The sequence below is a fragment of the Octopus bimaculoides genome, unplaced genomic scaffold, assembly GCF_001194135.2.
Source record: "Octopus bimaculoides isolate UCB-OBI-ISO-001 unplaced genomic scaffold, ASM119413v2 Scaffold_18307, whole genome shotgun sequence".
NCBI lineage: Eukaryota > Metazoa > Mollusca > Cephalopoda > Octopoda > Octopodidae > Octopus > Octopus bimaculoides.
In genome coordinates this window covers 53783-54908 of record NW_026343229.1, presented here as the reverse complement: position 1 = coordinate 54908, position 1126 = coordinate 53783, and the positions used below count along the sequence as shown (strand labels likewise).

The 1126-nt window shown below is 46.1% G+C and overlaps 1 protein-coding gene across 1 annotated transcript in view; it reads right to left on the bottom strand.

The window, feature by feature from the left end:
* LOC106870236 (palmitoyltransferase ZDHHC17) overlaps window positions 1–1126 on the bottom strand; it is a 15017-nt gene that overhangs the window by 7490 nt on the left and 6401 nt on the right. The window contains exons 5-6 of the mRNA XM_052978265.1: window positions 865–1027; window positions 182–307 (exon numbers count right to left, since the gene is read on the bottom strand). Of these exons, the coding sequence (XP_052834225.1) occupies window positions 182–307; window positions 865–1027 (289 nt within the window). The remainder of the gene's footprint in view (window positions 1–181; window positions 308–864; window positions 1028–1126) is intronic.

The window sequence follows — 1126 nt, the reverse complement described above, 5'->3', positions numbered from 1 at the left end:
TGGAACTCCTTTCTTCCAAACTTATACTTAAAGAAGGAAAGATTGGGTAATAAAAAAAAAAAAAGCTTAATTTATTTTCTTCAATTTTCATGCCTCATCTACAGTCGACACTTAAGAATCTATAACAAAGACAAGCTTTTAAAGGAAAAATCCTGACTGGAACAATGTCAAGCAAACTTACCTTCTTTGAAGTAAGAACTTGTAAACAATGCTTGTGTCCAATGCCTCGCTCTGCTCGTGCGGTCCGCAGCCAGCGGATTACTGAGCTGTTTTTCAGGGACAGAGCAATGTCCAGAGCAGTTTCACCCTGGAGGGGGAGAAAGAAAATGACGATGGAAAAAAAAAAAACGAAGGTGTGACTGTTGGAGATGTTTGTTCATATGTACGAATCATTGAGGAGACTGCAGTATTCCTACCATGGCCATCATGCACAAATGCATATGTGCCGTTAACAGGAAAGCCAGCTGGTCACAGAAAATCTGCCTCACATAAAATCCATCTGACCCATGCCAGCATGGAAAAGTGGACGTTAAATGACGATGATAATGATGACAATGGTGATGATGATGATGGAGATGATGATGATGATGGTGATAATGACTGGCAGGTAAAAAGCACCATTCAAGCATGGCCGATGCCAGTGCTGCCTGACTGGTTCCTGTGCCGGTGGCACGTAAAAGCACCCACTACACTCTCGGAGTGGTTGGCATTAGGAAGGGCATCCAGCTGTAGAAACCGTGGTAAATCAGATTGGAGCCTGGTGCAGCTCCCTGGCTTCGCAGACCCCAGTCGAACCATCCAACCCATGCCAGCATGGAAAACAGACGTTAAATGATGATGATGTCACTGAAGACAATTTCTTACCTTAGCATTCAAAGCTTCAGTGTTGGCTCCTGCCTCGACCAAAATCTTGATCACCACTTGGTTCCCATACTGGCAGGCCCAGTGCAGGGGGCTGTTCTTCTTGCACCTGTCAGCATAGTTTACAGAAGCCCCAAATGTCAGCAGCAAGCGAGCGGGATCGTGGCTGTAATACGAGCAAAAGGAAACCACATGAGTTGGTGGGGATGGTCGCTAAGTTACTGGGACGTAAACACATGTTGTCGAGCGATGGGGGGGGGGGGGG